Source organism: Phalacrocorax aristotelis, chromosome 5 (assembly GCF_949628215.1).
Source record: "Phalacrocorax aristotelis chromosome 5, bGulAri2.1, whole genome shotgun sequence".
In the NCBI taxonomy this organism is placed as follows: Eukaryota; Metazoa; Chordata; class Aves; order Suliformes; family Phalacrocoracidae; genus Phalacrocorax; species Phalacrocorax aristotelis.
Genome location: NC_134280.1, coordinates 50,410,061 through 50,428,105, shown reverse-complemented (window position 1 = coordinate 50,428,105; position 18,045 = coordinate 50,410,061). Strand labels below are relative to the sequence as shown.

The 18,045-nt window shown below is 43.1% G+C and overlaps 1 protein-coding gene across 6 annotated transcripts in view; it reads left to right on the top strand.

Moving 5' to 3' along the window:
- Positions 1 to 16,121, top strand: part of C5H11orf24 (chromosome 5 C11orf24 homolog) — a 30,863-nt gene extending 14,742 nt beyond the window's left edge. For all 6 annotated transcript variants that reach the window (XM_075094421.1, XM_075094418.1, XM_075094419.1 and 3 more), the window contains 3 exons: positions 7,286 to 7,527; positions 12,917 to 13,033; positions 14,315 to 16,121. In XM_075094421.1, the coding sequence (XP_074950522.1) occupies positions 7,371 to 7,527; positions 12,917 to 13,033; positions 14,315 to 15,462 (1,422 nt within the window). In that variant the 5' untranslated portion in view covers positions 7,286 to 7,370 and the 3' untranslated portion in view covers positions 15,463 to 16,121. The remainder of the gene's footprint in view (positions 1 to 7,285; positions 7,528 to 12,916; positions 13,034 to 14,314) is intronic.
- Positions 16,122 to 18,045: the final 1,924 nt, after the last annotated feature.

Sequence of the window (18,045 nt, the reverse complement as noted above, 5' to 3'; positions counted from 1 at the left end):
GAAAGGGTGATGGATGGGAGATGCTGGTTTGGGGGTTTTAGGCTTTAACATTTATTTTCTCAGAAGCAAAGTGCAATGGCCATGAGCCTCAATGGTGCCAGCGTGGGCTGCCCTCATTAGTCGGGTAGCAAATATATAAGCTGTCTGCCTTATGCCCTGAGGGAGGAATATGTGTGGGGAACTAAGGCACAGAAAGATGGAGATGGTTAAAGCTGGTAATATTCAGAACAAAACTAACAAAAAAAAAAAACAAAAAAAAAAAAACCAAAAAAACCCCCGAACAAACCAAAACCCACCCACAAAACCCACTGCAGCTAAATGTGCCGAAGATTGTGAATCTGTAGCCCTGCATCACTTCCACAGGAAACTGGAAGGGGGAAGGAGCCTGAGGCTGGGTTGTGTCACTGTCAGACATGGGCTCTAACCACTAAAGCTACCTTCCTCTCTGGGTTCTTGGTAGGGAAAGGAAGATTGAGCAAGATACTGAAAATCTTGAACCTGAAGGAAACAACACTTTAATGTCTGCGTGAATGAGGTCTGCTGTTTAAAGCCTGCAATTAATCCTCCAAGGAATGGCTTTCCATTCCTTTTGTGGGAGTGTGGTGGTGTTGACCTTGCAGAGATGCTGTTCTTCATGAGCTTGGTGCAGCCTTGGCCCTGTGTAGCATAATGTGCCTTTGTCAGCATGGAGCCTGAAATGCTTTATACTTGTGACTTTCATGTATTGGCCAAGTCCAAGTGTGATTGCAGAGTTTCTCAGCAAAACTTGGCATTCCACCTCTTTGAAAGACACTTTAAGGTGTTTGTTCTATTCATGCAGAGCACCTTGAAAGTCCTGATCTATTATGTTTGGCCATGTATGAGCATAAGAATGGGTTTTCTTGCAGAGAGTAATACGTGGCAGCTGGAGAAAGACTTTAGCAGCTGCAAACTTCTTTTAAAAAGCACCATTTCCACACCAGTCTTCCAGACAATGGAGCAGCCTTCTTAGATGCTGTCTGCTCAGTGATATTGGATTATTCCTTGCTTTCTGTTGTAATAACTCCGTCTAAGTTGGTCAAATGTGAATCTAGAGGGTGCATTGGGTGTGCTGAGAAGGGCTGCTGTCTGTTCTTTTGAATTTGTTTGCAGATGTTGGCATCTTTTGGTGCGTTCCCTGAAACTTGTAGATACTGCTGTAGGCATCACAGTTGCCTTTCCTGTGGGGTGTGCGTTGTGCAGATTGATGGGAGATTGAATCATAGACGGGGACTACACTACAAACTGAAGGAGGTGGTTCATATTTAGGGGAGGAGAAGATTTATAACTTTACGGCTGCCTAATTAAAGTGTTTTTGCTTATTGGGCTGTTGTTAACAGATTCCAGCGTGATGCAGTCTGTGGGGACTTTTTGGCTTTGTAGGATTTTTTTTTAAATCTTTTTTGTGGATACGTACCAGAAGAAACATCAGAAAAGGCAGCAGCAGACCAAACCTATGTCCATCCACCATCCTATTCTGCCTGCTGCAGTGAGGAGTGTGCCAGCTCTTCCATAGTACATGGACACCTGTGCAATGTTACGCTCTGAAGAAGTTGTGTAGTTGAAGAAGGAATATAAGCGATGTTTTCAGACCAGAGCTGGCAGTGTTTCTTCTCAGAATCACATTTTGGAGCACGTGTAACTTGCATCCTACTGTTGCAGCAGATCAGCCTCGGATGGTCTCATGTCAGCCCCAGGTGTTTATAAGATTCAACTTGTTGGTCACCATCCTAGCCTGACTGATGTATCCATGAGGTAAGACTCAGTGATTTCTAGGCACGTTTTCTGTCACAACTTCCTCTGAAAGTATGGAACTATGCACATCCCACCTCAGTCCTCCTCCCAGAGGAGCATTTTATTAATACTGGAAATAGTGGGGGCATGGAGAACCTGTATTGGGGCAGCAAATGAGTTTCCTAAGGAAGTGGGAAAGCTTCACACTGTGCAGGCATCTAGGGAAGTCAAAGAAACTGTGTCCAGACCAGGGATCTAGTAAAGCATTTGCTCCCCTGTAACCTCTAATGCTTCTTTGCTTCACAACCTCTGTTCAGTTCGTCCTTCATTGTTGATAGCATGTGACGTTTTGTACAACTTTGTAACTGGTCATTAACTTTTTTTGGGAGCCAAAGGAACTTAATGGCTCTAAAGGTGCTGTTCAGAGAATGATATAACTTCATCTGGTCATGCTGAGGTGGCAGTGGGTCAACCTCACATGCCTTGGTACTACCCCTTCTCTCTCCAGACCTATCCACATGAGCAATTTCAGCCTTGGAGATAAGCTTGGGAAGCCAAATGCTTCTCAAAATTGCAGCACAGATTCCCTGCCTCCTGCGTTCTAGCCTCTAGCCACAAAATGAGACGTGCTTGTTGTCCCTTAGCAAAATCTGGTTTAATTCTATTTTCCTAAAGAGGGAAATATAGCACTTGCTTTGAGAGCTGACAACACGTGAAGTGTTTAGCAGCAATTGCAAGTTGAAACCAGGCCTTAAGTCTTCTCAATTTGATGGGAGAATAGCATCGTTGTCTGGAAAAGATATTTCACCCTTGTTTTCCCTGCTTTGTTATACTGAGGAGAGAAGATTTCTTTGCAGCTCTTTGACGTTATTTTATGCCTAGTCCATGCATGCTTATAAGTACGAATTTTGGGGCAGTGTCTGCTGGCTCTTTAATGACAACTCAAAGGAGCATGTGTTGCCCTAAATTATTTGCTTTGCTCACTTTGTACCTGTGATCTCTAACACACACACACACAAACTCCCTCTTTCCATGTTTTATTTTTGTCTTGCTCTACATCTCTCCTTTTGCCTTGATGCAGTCACTGCATGCGCCTTGCAGCTGCTTAACCAGGAGCAGCTGAGGCTGGCTGGGAGGGCATGAAGGCAAGGGGTTTAGATTCCAAAGGCCTCACTCTGCTCTTGCAACATCACCCCAATCAATGTTGTTTGAAATAATACTTTGGATTTTTTTTTCCCCCCAAATTCCTTGGCTCAAGCACAGGGAGATCAGCAAGAAGGCAGGAATGCTTCTGAAACCCAGCAGGGAATGCCCTCTGCATGTGTGTGTACATTGCAAAGTCATCAGTCATTCAGTTGTTGACTCAAAGTTATTCTGGTTTTCCAGCATGCTTGTTCCCTGCCGAGTTATAGCCACAGATGGTAAAAGTAAACTTTGCACTTTTCAGAGTGTAGTCCTTTCCCAGATTTTATTTGTGGCTGTCTTCTGTGGTTTGGCTTGACTTTTAATTTCCTTGGGGATGCTCTACAGATGGAGAAGGTAGTGCTCAAAGAGTGAATTTTGCCCTGATTTCTCAAAATTACTTCTGATAGGAACAGTAGTGTTCATGTCTTCCTTTGTGTTGTCTCCAACAGCCAGAGGATGGTTTCTTCTGGGAAGCAACATGTTCTGGAGAAGAAGCTTTAGCTGGTGCTTTTCTGGGATGTAGTTGTGCGGTGTGGGTGCTCAGTGGGGTCTCTGAGTACAAATGGAACCACATGGGACTGGCTAGAATTATGACGGGAACGCAGAAATCTTATTTCTTGTAATTATAAAAGGCAGTTAAGTTAGGAGAAGTGATCTGCTAGTAATTGCGACTCTTGTTCTGAATGTATGGGATTGTGCTAAGGTAGAAGAGGCTAAAAACAACAAAAAAACCCTAGCTGGAGGTTCTGATATTTAAAACAGCATCCCAAGCATCATCTGGACTGCATTAAGGTACGACTGCCTCTGGTTATCTCCTAGCTGGACTTGAAAATGAGCTGTTTGTTTGTGTGCTGTACTTAGTCTGTATATTGTGTTTGTCCACATGCTCACTCTGCCATTTGTAAAGGGATTTTTATAATTGACTAAAGAACATTTAAAAATATTTTAAGCTTTTAAGTTTGCATTGAGCACCTTGAGGGAGGGATTATCAGTTGGCCCCTGAGGATCCCATGTTTAGTGAGAGTGAAAAAGGGACACAAACCTCTGGTGTCTTAGCTTGGCATGTCCCCCCTAACTGGTGATGGCCTAATCCAGAAAGGCTGCCAGGTGCTTTGGAAGAGATGAGAGGCATTTACTGGGATTTTGCTTTCCTCTGGAGCTGTTGCAGTGAAGTGGGACCAAAGTCAGCTGTGATGAGAAGGGCTCAATGTGGTGGGTTAATGTGGTTGGGCATACAAAGCATCTCTGTGCGTGGGGGACAGACAGCTGTGTTAATGGAACAGCTTCTAGACACTGAGTGTGAACAATGTTTTATCTTACAAATATATGTAGTTTTGGGGTCAGCTGAGATCTTAATAATCTTAATGAAGATTATTTTATTTGTCCTGAAAGACTGAGATTTTAACTACAATAATAATAATTACAGTGTTTATGCATAGGTATAATGCTGCTATATCTGCATTTCTAAAATGCAACAGAAGATGTTTATTCTTTGAGGGTTGGTTAGTATAACTACAAAGGTATTAGTAAAGATAGGAAAAAACACTATAATAAGAGTGGTCTGTGTTTGTATTCATTGCTGGTTTTTTTTACTATTTTCTTTGAAACAGTAAATGCATACATTATTGCACAGCCAGTTCATTCTCAGGGTCACTTCTTAGGCTATAAAATATCATTTCTTGTAAGCCTTTTACCTTGAAAAGGGACAGCAAACGTAAGCTGGACTCTCTTTAAAATGTAAAATTTACCTTTAATGATGTATTTTTTTTCTTTTGTTTTTGTGGGTCAGATACTGCTTGCTGAATCTCTGCCTGTGACCTGTGAATTTTACAAAAAGTGCACTTATTTCTGCATAATGTGGTGGGAGTGAAAGTTGACAAATGGTGCTCTGAGTGTCTTGGTGAGGTACCTGTGGTATCCCTGAGGGAACCCAAATTCCTTGCCTAAAGTTGAAAAATTCAGAGTTCAAAGCAAACTTTTGCTGTCTGTCAGCAATAATGATCTGTCCACTCTAGGAAAATCTCTTGTGGGCAGAGTATTTCACATCTTCCTTTGCTTTCCCCCTTGCTCCCACTCTTGTCAACTGGTGTTTTCAAAGGTTAAACTACAGCCTATGCTAATAGTGACAGCAAGAGTGTGCTAAAGGCTAAGGCAAACTTGAAGTGCCTTGTAATTTGGAACAGTGGGAAAAGTACTGAAGTTATCTTGGCTGAATAACACAAATTCATATTACCAGTTTCCTGCTGAAAATGTGGGGCTGCTTTCCTGAGCAGCTGATGCCCATGTACCATGTTGTAGAAGCTGTGGTTGTGTATCGCACAGGTCATCTCCTCTCCTGCGCTGATTCTTTCAACTCCCGCTAAGGTGCACTTGGAAGAGCGAGTGGTGAGAAGGAATGAGCAAGTCTGCACTGTGCATGCACAGTGCAAAATGGGAGACCCAACAAAGCTGGGGCTGGCTGGACACCCGGTGCAGTCTCCTGTACACAGGACTAGATGGGGCTGGTGAGCTGCCTTTCCCTGCCAAGACTTGTATTGTCAGGTCAGACTTAGAAATATATCCAGCTGCCAGGTGGGATGACCCAGGCATGAACTTGTGGCTGCAGTGAGAAACCTGCTCACACAAAATGAGCGTGATGCTGTGCACACTTACTCCAGGGGGAAAGCTGCAGAGGAGTGCTCAAGCTAATGTCAGTGGTGGAAGTACCCTACACTCCGGTCCTTTCAGGCTCCCCTGATCTCTGGGAGAGCAGAAGGTGTAGAAATGCTCCATCTATTTTCAACAGGCAAAATAACTCTTTTTATTAGAATAAATAAAAGGGCACTTGTAGGGTGACTAGGAATGCTGAATTTGAGGCACTGCATTTTCGTATCAACTTTTGTCACCATCTTTGACTCTTTGATAGTCCAGTGTGGACCTGTATGTTGTATGTCCTCTGCAAAGCTTGGCATAGCTGTTTATATTTCACCCTTTTTCAGGCAGGGTGGGTTTGAGGCTAAAACTCTGTTACCTTGTTTGGGGCTTGTTTGTAGGACATAGGGTATGGAGGAAAATTTGGAAACAAAAATTTAATGGTATGAGGCATCAAAATGTTGCAATCTGGGAGTCAAATCTAATAAATGTTATCTTGGCTTTTCTTGGAGGAAAAAAGGCTGTTATTCAGATTCTTAAATTCACAAGCATGGTTGGGACTGGAGTTGAGAGCTCAGGGTGAAACTTCTTGCATGGATGGCTAAATCAGGGTCTTACGCATGTTACCAATGTCTGTTGGATGTTTTTCACTGTGCTGTTCATACCATTCACAGTGCTGCTCATTCTGCGTTGTGAACTGCCTTTGCATCTTCATCTGCAGCCATCGTGTACACCTCTGAGATGTCACGCAAAGTTGAATCTCAACACACTCTGAAGGCCATGACACTCTTCTTCATAGCTGCAGCATGAGGACTAAAGCTTGCTTCAGTGATGAGGAAGAGGGTTGCCCTTAAAAACTACTTAGGGAAGAGACTTACAATTGGTCAGGCTCAGGCCGAACTGTTTGGAAGTTCATATAAAGCTTTAAAAAGTCTTGGAAACAAGAGGGTAAATCCAGGCAGAAGCTGATGATCTGCTCTGAAGTCAATGGGAGCTGCTCCAGTGACTTCAAGGATGAGAGTCCATCTGTTGGGACAAGGTCTCGCATGTGCATTGGTAATGAAGAAAAGACATTGCCTATTTATCATTTTATACAGGGAAATGAAGGCTTACTGTGGGTGTGAATCTTCTTCAGTAACAGCTGATGTTTCTGTGTATTATCTTGGAAGACTTGAAATATTGGCTTTTGCTTGTTTTCAGTCAAAGTTTCTTTTAGCTTTTTGCAACGAGCAGAAAATCAAAGCAGGAATCAACTGAGATTGGTGCTTGGTTTTGACTGACTTGGTGTAAAGGCAGGGCCAGGACTATAGTTCCCCATGTTATCAGTGTGCTCAAGGTGGTGCAAACCCTTCTGCTGAGCCGGGGAACAACATTAAGGGTCCCAGAGTGAGTCAAAAGGCATCATATCTGTGCTGCCATACACCTGTGGGCTTTGAGTTTGGCTTTGCACACATGCCTTTTGACTTGAGCTGTTCTCTGCTGGGGCCTGAGGAAAGAAGAGCAAAGTACCCTTTCCAAAGAAAGAGCCTCTCCGTGAATTTGGGAATGGTCTTTTCTCTTCCTGCCTGCGCGTCATTGCCTGTATGTTGTGTGTAATAATACTTGCCTGCTTTTAGTACATTTTCCCCCATTCCTTCTGATAGGATTGTGTTTAGTAGAATGCTCTCAATAAAAATTGATAATTTTCTTTTTCTTTTTTCTTTTTTTGTCTTTTTAGTAGGCATATTGCAGTGCTTCTGACAGTGATATAAGAAAGAATTGCTCCCGGGAAGAGAAGCCTCCCTGCAAGGCCAACCCTGAAGATGTGGACTGCCGTTGTATTCTTCCTGCTGATTTCCTTCTGTATATGTGAACACCGGTTTTCTATCCTGAAAGGGAGAGGAGTCCATGTAGTGCAAATAAACAGGCTTACAACTGAAAATCAATGCAGGCAGGCTTGTCAAAGCCCAGGTGCTTCAGGTGAGGTTTTTGTCTCTTAGCTAGAATTCCAGCTGGGTTTTCTGTTCCTTAAAGATTTCTTCTGTTCCCTTGACAACTATCTTTCTTAATTCCAGTTGTTCACATGCATTTACAGTTATGGCTTCTCTGTGCAGTCCTGTGGTGGTAAATAACTTCTGACAGCTTTCGTTAAATTGAATCCAGAACAACCATTTCCCAGGGCCCTTCTAGCTTCCGTTAGAAAGAGCATGCATGTGTGCTTGGTGTGCACTGGTAGCGTGCAAATGGTGTTAGGTCACTTGACTTGAAGAATGATTATTCCATAGTGCCAGATGTTTGCAAGTGAACAGTGCTGTTGTAGACAGCTGCACTGGAATGAGTAGTCTTTGCTCACTGGTATTTATGTGTGGTTTTTTTGCCTTAGAAGAAACCAGTTGCATCCTGCAACCAAGCGCAAGGTTAAACAAGTCTGGGGAGATGAGAGACGCCTTCTGTCTACCTCTGGGAACTTTAAACTTCTAAACTTCTGAATTAAACTTCTAAATGAGTCTTTTGGAGTTGTCCTTATGAAGGAGCCTATTTTATCTCGCCATATGTGAAAGCTTGTATCACCTACAAACAACTGGTGATGCTGCATGAAGATGAGACCTAGGCTTAGATGGATGAGTGTCTGACAACCAGATGGATAGCAACATCATAAAGGTGCCTTTTTTTTTAATGCCCAGTGGTTTCAAACCTATATTTTAAACAAGAGATGTCCCTTCATAGTGGAAAGAAAGCACCTTTCTAAACTGTTTTATTTAGGAGGTGAATTATGAGGGGTTTGTTTCCCAGGCACCAAACCTGTGAGAACTTTAGCTTCTGCTTTTTAAGGTGGTAAACGCTAGAGAGATGACACATTCACACTGACTGTGCTGACGCTTAGGGTCTGTATCACTGCATATTTGTCTGTTCCAGCTGAGAATCTCTAAACACTGTGCACATGTCATCTTAACCTCCTGATATCTTGATAAGGGTAGAAAAGGTGCTACGTCTTCCAGAGGAGGGACATAAGGAATTCAGTCTGGGGTCAGGGCTGGGAGATGATCTGGGTGTATGCTTCTCCCTGTTGTTGACTTCAACTACTTCTTTTATACCCTTCACCTTGTTCTCTCCTGATGTGTTTTGTACAAAGCAAGTCCAGCTGAGTGTTAGCTTTGCTGGGCAGAGGCAGTTGAGCCTCTAGAATTAGGTGACCCATTCCGTCTTCAGGAAGCCATGTGAAACTTAAACCCCAAAGCATGAACCTTTTCAGGTTTTACATTCTGTATTAAACCCACTGAAGCAATTTAATTCCTATTTGTTACTTGATGACTGGTCTGTTGCACTACCTAGTGTCAAGGGAGATGGAAAAGATAGAAACTCTTCACATAAATGCGTAGCCATCTGGAGAGAAGGACCTGAAATGTCTCTTTTTTTTTTTTTTTTTTTACAATTAGCTTTAGATTTTAAGATCAACTTTATTGCTCTTGTTCTCCATTCCCACCTTCCCCAAGTATATTTATTTTTGTGCTTTCTTTCATTACCAACATGAGGCCTGAGGCAGAGATGTTAAAATAGTTACATCTATGTAACTGTCAGTAAAGGAGCCGTGATTGTTACTTTTTAAGGTATTATAGTGTTAAGTTGCAGGCCAAGGTTGCATGGGGAGATGTCGTCATAGCTACATTGCCGGGAGAAGTGGCAAAATAACATTCTTAGCTGATTAGGCTCTTTTCTGTAGAAGATGTAAATTATACCCTTGCTGATATAACATCACTACCTTAGCAAAGTAGTGCAACTGTCAAAAAAAAGTACTGCTTTTGCTGGTACATTCACATCGCAGGTGTGCCCTGCAGAAAAGGGAATGATTGCTGGTCTAGCTATTCCAGCATCGCCTTTGAATATCCATGGCTGCCAGAGGCCAGGATATGTAGTTAACAAATGAACATATCACCAAATGATCATACCGATATCATTACAGTTTGACACTTCAATTGTATGCTAATAAAAGCAGCAAAACTCTCTAGAGCTGACAGCATTGGTAGTAACTCTAACCTCTGTATGTTGTCTAATGCAATGGGTTCAAGTCTCCAGGTGCTGCTAGGGTAAGTGGAGATGATGGAGAAAGTGCCCATCTTAGCAAAGATCTGGCAATCCAGGATTCCCAGATGCCTGGTGAGCACAGTGAACCTGTGTAGGAGGTAAGATAAGCCCATGCTCTTCCCTTTGTAACCCCAGCCATGTTCAGAGGGTGGCCAGTCTAGGACTGGAGGGGAACATCTTGGCCATCTGAGCAGTCTGGCTCTGAGAACAGAGCCACTTGGTCATACTTCTGGGCTATCTTGCCTGCTCTGGGGAAAGTAAAGGGAAAATATGATGTGGCTGCATGGCCAAATATTCCTGCTCCCTGCTTCCACAATACATCTGCATATCTGGCTCCTGCTTGCCTTTAGGCATCTGTGATCTTTTTCCAGTAACAGCAGGCTTAAAAATGAAATAAAGCAGTTTGGTAGGGCAAGACCTTGGCATCTGCCTACATGGTTTCCTTTCAAAATAGCTCTGAAGAGCTTTTGTTGTACTTCCACTTTTTTTTTGTCTCCTAATTGGAAGTGAGCAAAAAGGAGGCACAGGTGGCATGTATCTTGCAGTGGATGCGTCAGCTGGAGCCTCAGTCTAGAGCTGCATCAAAGGGAGTACTAATCAGTCCAGCTCAATACAGGTATCCAGTTGTCCTGGAGAGCAGCAGGGAAGTTATGAGCAGCCAGGTGCCATGCTGATGGCAGCAGAAACCAGGGTCCTTTAACCATCCTGACCCCATTAGTCTCTTGACCTTTCTGAACTGACTGACTTGAATATGTAGGCAATGCAAGATATGCTGCTGGTTCTTTGTTTCCCCCTTCCCTATAAGTGAGAAATGGCACAATTTACAGTAGTAGATGGTCTGCAGTTCTCCACTAGCATGACTTATCGAGCGAGGGACAGGAGGTGGGATTAGGAATCAGGGCATATCCAAATAGGCTTTCATTTCTGAGGCGTGGATTTTAATTTCCTGAAAAGCTGCTGCTGTATCTCCTGCTCTGTCTAGCTGTTGAAGCTTTTCATTTTATCGCTTTTTAAGTATAATTTTTTAAAGGCTTTGAATGGTTTCAGTCACTCTCTTAACATTTTATCAAAGTAAAATTTGACCTTTGCTAGTTTCTTCAGGGCTGTCAAAACAGACAGCAGTTGTTGGTACAGGGATTTCTCCAAGCTCATAAATTTTCCACAAGCCCTTTTAATAAATGTGGTAATGTAAAAGGGGGGGTTTTTTATGAAAAGTTCAGGTTTTCCATAGCCTTAATCCTCAGTGAGGGTAGTTTTCTTTGTAGATAAGACCTTTAAATATAGCCATATATACCACATAGGTATGTTCTTTGCCCTTTCTCACACTTCTAACAAAACACAGAAAGTAATTTCTCCTGCCGTATACTAAAGTGCCCTTTAATCCATTGATGTGTGGTCAGTTGAGCACACATCTGCTTCATCCCACACTGAGTATTGTGTTATCTTCTGTGAGGTTTTTTGTTACAGCGTGTGTCCCAGAAATTAATTGCATGCTACCATGATAGTACATAAAATTATAGCACAATTTAGGCAGGAAGGGACCTTTTGAAGGTCTCTGGTCCAAACCAGACTTAGATCTGGCTGTGCAAGACCTGTTTGAGAGTGTACCATCTCTCTGGGCCCCCCAGCCCAATGTTTGAGTGCCCTTGTGATGGAAACTAATTTTTTCCCTTGACATAGAGTTGGAATTTCCTGTGAATCACAGAATGGTAGGGGTTGGAAGGGACCTCTGGATATCATCGCGTCCAACCCCACTGCTTGAGCAGGGACACCTAGAACACAGGAACGTGTTCAGGCAGGTTTTGAATGTCTCCAGGGAAGGAGACTCCACAGCCTCCCTGGGCAGCCTGTGCCACTGCTCTGCCAACCTCACAGGAAAGAATTTCTTCCTTGTATTTAGATGGTACTTCCCATGTTCCAATTTGTGCCCATCGCTCCTTGTACTGTCATTGGGCACTACTGAAAAGAGTCTGGCCCCATCCTCTCGACACCCACCCTTTAGATATTTATAAGTACTGATGAGATCCCCCCTCAGTCTTCTCCCAGCTGAACAAACCCAAGCCTCTCAGCCTTTCCTCGTAAGGGAGATGCTCCAGCCCCCTATTCATCTTTGTAGCTCAAGCAGTTGCTCAAGCAGTTCCCTTTCATTCATAAACTGGGGGCCCAAAACTGGACACAGTACTCCAAATGTGGTCTCACTAGGGCAGAATAGAGGGGGAGGATAACCTCTCTCAGTCTGCTGGCCACACTCCTTTTAATGCACCCCAGGATACCGTTGGCCTTCTTGGCTACAAGGGCACGTTGCTGGCACATGGTCAGCCTTCTGGTGTGTTGGCCACTCTTCCCAGCTTGGTGTCATCAGCAAACTTGCTGAGGTTACACTCTATCCCATCATCCAGGTCACTGATGAATATGTTGAACAGGACTGGACCCAGCAGAGACCCCTGGGGAACACCACTAGTGACAGGCCTCCATCCAGACTCTGTTCCATTGATCACGACCCTCTGATCTCTGCTGTTCAGCCAGTTCTCAATTCACCTCACTGTCCACTCATCTAAATCATCTGCTTCAGCTCCTCAGCCACATAGTAGTCTCCCTTGTACTCGCTCCAGTATGTCAATACTACTCCTGTATGCTGGGAAGTTAAAGCTGGGCAACTGCATGGCTCCTCAGTGCTGGTTGCAGGAGGTTCATTTCTCCCCTCAAAGCTTGGCTATGTCTATATAGACATGCCCAGAAAGAATTTAGTGAGTTTGAAAGGATGTCAGGAGAGAGAGTTCCTGCTGTCATGAACTTATTTAGCTTGTGTTGGGATTTGACTACCTAAAGACAATTTCTGTGATGGCTCCCATGGCTAATGATGTCATTGTTCAGTGGATGAAGAGTAAATTTCTGTGTAACTCCAAGTACTGAGATGACAGTTGTCTCCCATGGGTGATGAGATGGGTGTCTTCTCAGTTTCATCTCTTCCACTGACACCCCCCATGCCCCCATTAAGACATCTAGATGAATGCTAGCATTTAGATGGGTCCAAACTGTAGTGCACTCTATGTCGCTGTGTTGTTTGGAGGTGTTACTACCAGAAGGCAAGCAGCTGGGGAGGCTGCAGCTGCTATATTGATTTCATTGGCTTTTGAGTTATTTTCACTAAGGCTGAGTCAGGATCCTTTAAGGCCAGATCTCCAGCTATTGGGTTGGGTTTTTGTTAAGTTTTTAATTACAGCCATGAAGCAGTGTGTTCAGTATACTCTGTGTAGTGACTCGTTTTCTCTTCTGCCGTTTTCAGGTAACCATCACTGTAATTGGTCTGTGCCCTACCAGAATCACTGCATCCTCTTGCAGTGTCACCAGCTGAGCATGTGCCAGAATGCTGGAGAACAAGACATCAAAGATCTGCTTGGAGGTAATGCCATGCTTCAAGCTCCTGCTAAATCCAGGATCCTGGTCCTTTTGCTTTAAATGCCTATGTTTAGACCTTGAGAGGCTTTCATCTGAGGGAGATGGGTTGTGAAATGCCTGCAGGATGGTTCTGTAGGTAAAGTCAGTTCACTGGAAAAACTCTTTCACTAACCTTGTAAGGGCTCTGGCACTTAATGTGCATGATGTGTCTTTGAGTAACTTTTGTAACTCTTACTGAGTAGCAGTTTGTCTCCATATTGAAGACATCATTCATTCGCACCATTTGCACTCCACACGCTGTCCTTTGGAAAATAAAGGCGTAACAGATGTAGTTATATTTTTTAAGAGAAAGGAAAATGTCTTGGCATTGTTTTTTCTGAGATTGCCAGGATTTTGTGCCAGAGGCAGCGGGCTGCTTCTATAAACAGAGCAGCCTTAGCAGCAATTGCTCATGGTGATTTTCCAGTGCCAGGGTCTTCAATTTTAATTAAGTGACACCATAACAAAATGGAGCTTGTTGGTAATTGGGGAATCAATCTTCTAAAGTATGCTCCGAGAGTTTGCTGTACCCAAGTTTAAAAAAATGAAAGTTTGTTCATGGTTCTTTTAGGTTGGCAAAGATTTTTCTGCAACGTAGCAACCAGACCCTTGATAAGCAGATGTGATTTATGTCACTATAAATCTAGATCACTAGTTGTGATGGAAATTCTCCTAAAGTATGAAAGTGTAAGTGGAAATTTCCACTCAGTTTTGAGAGGTGAAAATTATGAATCTAAGCACAAAGCCTTTGTCAGTGCTGTGTGACTTTGAAAGCATAATTCTTCGCTCAAGAGCTGGCATTTGTAATGCTGCTCCTGTTGATAATGTGCTTCTGCATTGTAGCTCTGTACTTCATTAACCTCCTTTTGTGGAATTAATTGCCTGGTTGGGCAAATGCCAGAGGTCTGTGGAAAAATAAAACCAAAACAACCAAACTCACAAACACAAAACAAAACAAAAAACCCTGCAAAAATAAAACCTGAAAAACCACCCCCCCAAAAAAAAACCCAACAAAACCAACCCCAAATCCCGAAACAAACAAACAAAAACAAACCCCAAAGGGATTATGTGCAATAAAGGCAGGGGTCCGAGTTTTCATGTTCTTGCTAACTTCAGGACTGATTTTTTCCAGTTGTACTAATGTACTGCAGAATACATGTTCTGGTTTGCATGCTGGGGGCACGAGGTTAGATTGCAGCTTGGGAGTTTTCTTCTTATGAAACTCATTGGTTTTGTCTTTTTGAAGAAATTGTCAGTGGGAAAAGGGAAACAGTCCTGTTTCACCACCAAAGCTATCCACAGAAAAAGGAGAGGATGGTGAATGCATGGGTTGACCGACGCAATGTGGAAAACCTGTTTTCCTCAACTGCTTGGACTCACAAGATTCACTTGAGGAATTTGCTCGAGGTTCGGAAGGAAGATGGAGCAGCAAGTGCAAACAAAACAATTGCAAGCAATGCTACCACCACCACAGCGACCACCACCACTGCTACAGCCGTAACAACAAACGTTACAAATGCAACTGCCCTCACGACAGCTCATGAGACAGCTGCCAAAGCCTCAAATGCCTCTGGAGATTCTGATTTCCTTCCTGAAAATACATCATCCACTGCCTCTACTCCCACTTCTGGTAACATCCCTGCTTCCACTTCCAGCCATTTCACCGAGCTTGTGACTGCCACTGAAAAATCAGGAAATAGTAGCTCTGTCTCAGTATCATTCCCTGCTTCTACTTCTTCTCCCCTCACTGCCATTTCTGAAGAAAGTGCTCAAATGGCTCAAGCCAGCACCACCACCAGCACTCCCCTCTCTAGTAGCCCCACCAGTGTTCGACCTGGCCTGACGACACCGAATGCAACATTGACCACCCTCATCATGCAGGATGCAGGAATATCTTCTGCTGCTTCCACTCGGGCCACAGCACTCACCCCCTCAGACACTTCACACTCTGCGAATCCACAGCTGCCTGGAGGGCCAGAAGCAAATACAGCCACAACATCCTTGAGTAAAGTAACTTCTCTTCTGGGCTCTACAAGAGGTGCCATGGTTTTAACTACTGCCTCTACAGCAGAAGTTACAACCAGGCATGGGATAAAGTCAACATATCACATTCTTTCAACAACCACAGCTTCAGCAGATGCACCCAGAACAACAGCTTCAGGCCTTGCAGAAACTCGGGACATGGACAATGACTATCTTCTCATTGCTGCCGAGCCCCTAACTCAGTACTTAGTGGATAAAAGTTTGCTTCTTGCAGTGCTTTTAGTTGGTACTTTTTTTTTCATAACTGTTATAGTTCTCTTCCTTATGCAGGCCTATGAGAGCTACAAGAAGAAGGATTACACACAAGTGGATTACCTGATCAATGGAATGTATGTGGACTCGGAGTTGTGAAAAGGAGGGGATAAAGCAGTGGGCAGAGAGATGGAAAGGAGATTGAAAGCCTGCCTGACTGGTTTTTCTTTCCTATTTGCCTATAAAACAAATTGAAAGTGCTTCCAAATTTACTTCTGGTGCAATTGAGGAGAAATGCCATGTACTGTATTAAGGAAAAAAAAATGTTTTTATTCAACCATGCAACAGGTTAATGTAAAAAAAAAAAATTTTAAAAACTACCATAATGCACAATAGCTTTGGCCATTATTTTTCATTGCAATACAAACCTAACAAGGGGTAAGCCATCATCCTTGGAAAATGCTGTGGCACTTTTTCAACTGTTTACAGTGCAAGTTCCTCGTATTTCATTAGTTTCACTTGTGCTCCTCTGAAAACAGAGCAAAGGATGCTCTCATCCTTTGCAAAGTTGTCTGAAATTGCCAGATGAGAAGTGTGGAGTGTTGCTGCAACAGGGAACTTTTAATCCAATGTGTGTCATGTCTCAGTATGCTTCTTGCTTGTAGAGAGGTCTGTTTACAAGGTATTGTAAACTCTGTTTACTGCTAACCCAAGATATCTTTTCACCATGGAGTGGATTACAGTGCCTCTGCACTTAAATGATCTTATTTTTCTATTAACTTAATAAATAGGGCCCTGGAAGGGCATATCTGGTTGCATTTCTGTTTTCATTCCTGTCCCTGCCAGTTCAGAAGCATGTAAGTGGGCTTTTGGGGCTTAAGCAAATTAGCTCCACTTCAGTGTTCCAAGTATGGGCACTTTGAAGGCCTCACTGGAAGTATGGACGTATTACAGAAGGTGCTGATCATCTTCCAGGGTACTGCTTCTGTAATTTCAGAGCAGTAGGCTGCCACTCTCCCAGGTACGCTGCCACACTCCCAGGTATGCAGACTCATTCACTGCCTATTATCTTTCATGCATAGAGCATCAGGCTCTATTTTGGTTTTTGTTTCTCATTTAGGACCAGCTCAGAGTAGCTAATAATTTGGAAATCTTATTGCATATGCAGTTGCAGCTCACCTCCTAAGATCTGCAGGTGAGAGAGAGAGTAGAAAACACTGGATTTCCAGCAAGTGTTCTTCAATGATTTGAACAACACATGCATACAATAGCAAAATGCTGAATCAAGGTGCATCATAATTTTTTTTAAGCAGATTGATAGCTTGTCTCTCATTTCAAATTAGTTGTGTCTTTAATCCTGCTTGCATGTAATCTTGAGGCTGATAACAGGCGAACTTCAGAGTTTGAGCTGTTGAGTTTTGGTTTGGTTATTTATCTTTGGTTATTTATTCTTTGCCTGTTTAGAATTTGGAGTGAGTCTTTACCCTGCAACAGGTTGCTTTGTAGTCTTGTTCATCACCAAACTGAAAGTGCTATGAAAACAACTGCAAACAGCACAAGCAGCAGCAAAGGCAAGGGGTTGTTTGAAAGAAATGGGTAGAAGGTAGTTTCCTGAATCTTACGTATTACAAATTTTGAGGACAAATTTTCAACAAGTAGAGTATGTTGAGGAAAGGAAAGAGATTGCTTTGGAAGTGGGATGACTTGGTTGCCAGGGTCAGGTTGCATTTTGCAGTGCTTTTGTGTGGACTGCATCTGGATGCCAGTAGGTTAGAGCATGTATTGGAGTAAAAGGATAGTGTGGTTTTAGGAGTCTCCCTCCTTGGAAGGCTTGAAGTATAAGCCACAAAATTCACGTGACGTTTCCTAGAGGGGAAAACAAAAAAAATCGAGGGACTGAATTTTATTGTATTTATGGTTGGTTTTAATTGGTTTCTCCTCAGCAGAAGGGAACTGAACCCTGATTTCTGCCATCTTCCAGAAACCACCCATGTGCAGTATCTATGCAACAAGGTGCTGAGAACATCCCCCAGTGTAACTGGGGAGTTGCATCCTGTTGAGATGCTTGGGACTGTTCACCTTTCAGCGCAACTTTTCTGAGCTATTAGCAGATGTCAGGCAGATGCTGCTCTACAACCATAGAGTCCAGAGACTTATCTTTACATAGGGATTTCAGGTTTCACCTTAATTGCAGGTGAGTCACTAACCACAGACCTAAGCTTGTGGTCTTTGAGCTCTACTCTAGATACTGAGATAAGAGCTGTCTCCTCAGATGAGACCTGTCTCCTTGACTCCCTCCTGTCTCCCAAGTAAGGAGATGGGTGTTACCTCAGATTCAGCTCACTTCTTTTCCTCCTCATTTAGGCATCTCAGATAAATGCTTGCATTTCAACAGGGTGAATCTAGGCAATAGTGCTCTTGTTTGTAATTTACCCCTGCCTAGGTAAGTGAATTCCTGTCTGTAGGAAGTGCCTTCCTGCATAAAGGGTCAGTCTAGCAAATGTTCTGCTAGTGCTCTGCACTATTGTTTTGGCTGTGTTTTTTTGTTTTGTTTTTTTTGTTTTGTTTTGGTTTTAAGTTGCCTGAGCCATTTCCACAAAAGCAAAACTATGATCATCAGTCTTGTAATTGCTTATCCTGGAAATGAGGAGATTTCTGGATGAACTTTACACTAACTATGGCGTTGTTTCTTTTGGTGTGTCTGGATCTCTTCGTAGACCCAAAGTTAGACACCAGATTCTG